At 24.7% G+C, this 5,008-nt stretch overlaps 1 protein-coding gene across 1 annotated transcript; it reads left to right on the top strand.

Annotated features, from left to right (window-relative positions):
• The first annotated feature begins 2,373 nt into the window (after window positions 1-2,373).
• LOC106767748 (mavicyanin) lies at window positions 2,374-3,808 on the top strand. The gene is made up of 2 exons (XM_014652695.2): window positions 2,374-2,596; window positions 3,320-3,808. Exons 1-2 carry the CDS (start codon window positions 2,431-2,433, stop codon window positions 3,691-3,693), a joined length of 540 nt encoding a protein of 179 aa, XP_014508181.1. The 5' UTR covers window positions 2,374-2,430; the 3' UTR covers window positions 3,694-3,808.
• Window positions 3,809-5,008: the final 1,200 nt, after the last annotated feature.

Here is a 5,008-nt window from a genome sequence, read left to right as displayed (position 1 = left end):
ATGTTAAGAGTAGAGATTGACCAAGTAAACAAAACTTATAATATCTGTTGATATTAGTATGTGGTGTCCAACCTCAAACAACTTGTATTTATAACTTGTTAGATGATTGTATTTCTAGTTTTATACATTGTGTTGAATGAATCTTACTTTATTAATAGATTTAATTAAGTTTTAAATTATGATGTATTTAGAAATTTTTAATTAAATTTATATTAAATTTTTATTATCTATTAAATACTTAAAAATTTTATATTTTTTAATTGAGTATTTGTGATTTAATTTTTCTGTTAACTGCCATTTTTAATTAAGATTTTCATTTTGTTTTATTATTTTATTTAGTTTTTATTACATATAATTGTATAATTTTATAACGTTATAATTTTTTAATCTTATAACTTTATAATTTAATAATTTTACAATTATATTATTTTATAATCTTGTAAGTTTATAACTTTTTAAGTTTTTCTAATTTTATGATTTTATAATCATCTAACTTTACAATTTTATAAATTTATATTATAATTTTATTTTTATAGTTTCATGATTTATAATTCTTATATTTTATAATTTTATCATGTTATAATTTTATAGTTTTTAATTTTATAATCTTATAACTTTTGTGAGTTTTTTTTAAAAGAAAATACTTATTTATTAAATGGTTCGTCTACAATCAATATAAAAGGTTCCATTTATAATAATTATTATTTATTATTTATTTGACGTAAATAAGTCTGTAAAATTTACAACTATATATCTCCAGACAATTCTTTTAAGTTATTTACCAATCAAAATCAAGATATAATTATGACGGAAATTATTCTTTTACAGTAAAGATATAATTATTTGACTATATTATTGGTACAAATTAACAATTTTTTAGGTAAAAGTGTTTTTTATTTCTTAAAAATTTTGTTGGGTTAATTTTTGTTTATATGCAAGTTTTATTGGTTTAGTTTCTACTTTTATTAAAGGAACGTAGTTTAGTCTCTACTAATTGTAAGGAACTCAACATATATTTTTGTTAAAAAGTAACATTAATTATTCAATTTTGAGAGGAAAGACAACTAATATTGTAAAATATCTTGAGAGTCTAACATTTTTTATATTTTATTTTATCAATGTAAAAACAATATTGGTCAGTGGGTCTTTCATTCCTATAAATCCCTGACTTATTAGAAAAATTGATAAGTAAAAAATAATAATATTCTCGTATTTTCATATTAACCCCTTTACTATAAAACAGGTTCTCATTTGGTTTTAATGTTTACCTTTAATTGTTAAAAAAAAAAAAAAACATTGTTTTGTATACAATTAATTTAGTTTTTCATTATTTTCAATTATTCGTGTAGCAGACAGTGAAGATAATTGTTTTATATTTCAATGTTTCTTGCTCAAGACAAAACTTTAAAATCTGGAAATATTTTTATAATTAAAATAAAGATAAAACATATTTAATGTTTAGACCTATCAGTTCCTAAACTTTTAAACTGAATTTTGGGAAGAAGATTCACATTCTAAAAATAATGTATCTATTTTTTTTATTTAATCTATTATTATTTTTGGTCATTTTAAATATGTAACATGGCAACTTAGTTTAAAAGTCAAGTTTTATCATCTTTTACCAACCCTAGAATGCTTGGTGGTTAATCCAATGGCTGAAACAGAAGATTATACTTCACAAACAATGCACCTTTGTTTTACCCTTTAATCAAAGATATGACAAAGCTATCTTCACCCACCCATTAGATTGAAAAATATTTTTTATTTTTACCAACTATAAAATACCAACTTCATATAATTATTCTTATTCTTAAAGTTTTCATACAATTAACCACCTTTAAAATAAAATTCTAAAAACCATGTCCCTTAATTGTTTAAAAAAACTAGTTAAGTCGTATGAAAACGGAAACATGTCATCAATCTTATGAATTCCTAATTTAAGTTTCTTTTCTATATTTAATGGTTAAAAGTCTTATAACATTTATAATTTAAGTTGCTTTTTTCTACCCTTTTTAGTTTTTTTTATTATTATTTTTACAATAATAATATCGAGATAATATATACATCACTAGCTAGTATTAACTTAATAGTGATTTACAATATTTTTTGAATTGAGAAAATAAATCCAGACAATTAAAAACTAAGATTAATTAAATGTGTAAAATTCAAGGATTAAAAGGTTGAAAAGTTAGAACCAAAGGAATGAAATTGTGAAAAAATGTAGAGAACAAAATTACAATTTTGTGAAATATAAGAACTAAAACTAAAACTAATCCTATATTTTAACAAAAAAAAAAAAAAAACATATTGGGGTACTGAGATCTGAGTATAAATAAGAATGAACCATAGCAATGTTTGAAGAAAACCCTTTCAGTCTGGAGAAAGTGGTAGTAAGAGAAGTCTGAAAAAGAAGAAAGAAGCTATATAACAATGGGGCTCAAGAACACACTTTTCTTGGCACTGCTTGCAGCCATGGTTGTTGCAAAGGAGGTCTTTGCAGCACAGCATGTTGTTGGTGGAAGCCAAGGTTGGGATCAATCCACAGACTTTAACTCATGGACTTCAGGCCAAACATTCAATGTTGGAGATAAACTTGGTATGTTTCTTTTGCATTATACTAGGGTTAAGATAATTATAATAATAATAATAATAATAATAATAATAATAATAATAATAATAATAATAATTTATTTTTAGGTTTAATTGCTTCTTTTGTTCCTAATTTGGTTGGAGTGTGTCAAATTTGTCCCCTTTTAGAAAAATGTCAATTTCGTCCCCATATAGAAAAAAAAAATTGTGTCAATCAAGTCATCTCCCTTAAAAATCATTATCATTGCTTTCAAAACTCACTTTATCCACTGTAATATCAGGGATCGGACCCATGAAGTGGTTATTATTCAAAACTCACTTTAAGTTTTTAACACCATTAGTTTGTATTTAACGGAGATGACTTGATTGACACAAATTTTTTCTATATGAGGACGAAATTGATATTTTTCTAAAAGGGGGACATTTGACACACTTCAACTAAACTGGGGGACAAAAGAAGCAATTAAACCTTATTTTTAAAACCTAGTTTAAAAGTTATAATTGAAAAGTTATTCTTTAACACACATCTAAATTTTTTATTCATTTGATACTATTTTTATTTTTTTATTTTTTTCTTTCTTAAAAAACTACAAATATTTATACTTTTATCACCATTTTACTCTTATATTATGTGTCATATGAATGTAAAAGTGTGTTACAATATCGTTATGAATATAAAAGTGTGACACAGTATCGTTACTGAGGTCTTATTATTTAATTTGTTGTGCTGTTTTCAAGTATAGTTCTTTGCATAGTGTGATTGAACTAGGTAATGAGAGTGCCTACAAGAGTTGTGATATCAGCAATCCAATCCAATCATTAAGTACTGGGAATGATGTTGTGAAATTGGAGAAACCAGGTACGAGGTACTTCACTTGTGGTACCTTAGGCCACTGTAGTCAAGGGATGAAGCTCAAAATTACCATACTTAAAGGGAATGCTAATGCTCCTTCTCCAGCATCATCACCATCATCATCATCTTCCTCCTCATCATCATCTTTTTCTCCTGCTGTTACTACTGATGCGTCTTCAGCCTCACAATGCTTCACCTCTTTTATGTTCATTATTGCATTATCTCTCACAGTAATGGTTTCCTTGTTTTAATTGATTAAATAAGTATGAAACTTGTGGATATGATGTCATGGAAATTTTAATGATCACCTCCTTGTATTCACCTAATTTGAATCAAAATTAGTCCAACATGAATGGACATGCCTTATATGTAGTATTAAAAGTACACTATATATATAAATAAGATTTTTCCTTTTCTCTTATAATCACTTTTCTTAATTTTGTATAATGTAAATTATGATTTCTTTTCATAAGGGAGAATGCTACTATCCACAAGGTCTATGTTTATGTTTAAGGAGTTACAAGAAAATGAAGGAAGGTTTAAAAAACGAGATTCTATTACTTTATAGAATATTAGGGATTTCTTTTTTTTTTAATCTTGTAAAAGTTTAATAGGTGTGAATATTTCTTTGTAAATTTTAGGATTTTTGTAAAAGAGGGTTTGGTCTGCAAAAACTATAATAAAATCGTATAAATAAAGCGTGGTTTACGAAATCAAATTTTGAATCTTGAAATTAATTACGTGTAAAAAATGTATTAACATTCTATAACATTATAGTTTATTCTAAATATATATTTTGCCAAAAGTAAGAATATAAGACTCGACAAAATAAACAAAAATATCTTTTTAAATATTCTGGACTTAAAAAGGATTGAATTTTCTTTTAGGTATTATTATTCAATGAAAATTAGAGCTTACCAAATTCTAGAAAACTATTTAAACTGATTTTGTATTTTTTTTTATTTTTTTTAAACTCAACATGACATGAGTTGACTTTTCTCTTACATATTTTCATTCACAGTAAAAAAAATAAAAAATAACCTAAATCTTAAAAAATTATTTAAATGTGGTTTGATTGTTTTTAATTTTGATTTTTTTATATTTTTAAATTATTTTAAAAGGTGTTAACACACTAACAAAGAAACTATTGTTTATTTTTATATTTTGATTATTTGTAATAAAAATGTTGTATGTGAAAAAGAAAAGTATAAAAAGTAAGTGAGGTGGAATTATGAAAAGCTTAAAAAGGTGTTTCAGAAAATGAAAGAAAGGCCCAAAACGTAAAACAAATGTAGAAAATATTAAAAATAGAGGTGTAATTAGAAACAAGGGAAAAATGCAACACCAATAGGGTGCAATATGTATGTATATAGGTGCAAGAAATAAAATAGCGCAAACAGAAAATAAAACCTACAAGGATGCGATATAGGAAAACGAGTGGTTTAACCAGCAAATAATGTGAGGTGTGTATAGTGAATGTAGGGGTGCAAGTAAGATAAAAGCTAAAAGATAAAATAAAACAGGGCATGAAGTTGGTACACATTAGGGTGCATAAAGTAAATGTAA

This window comes from Vigna radiata, chromosome 7 (genome assembly GCF_000741045.1).
Source record: "Vigna radiata var. radiata cultivar VC1973A chromosome 7, Vradiata_ver6, whole genome shotgun sequence".
NCBI classification, from domain to species: Eukaryota; Viridiplantae; Streptophyta; class Magnoliopsida; order Fabales; family Fabaceae; genus Vigna; species Vigna radiata.
This window is presented reverse-complemented; position numbering and strand designations above follow the sequence as displayed.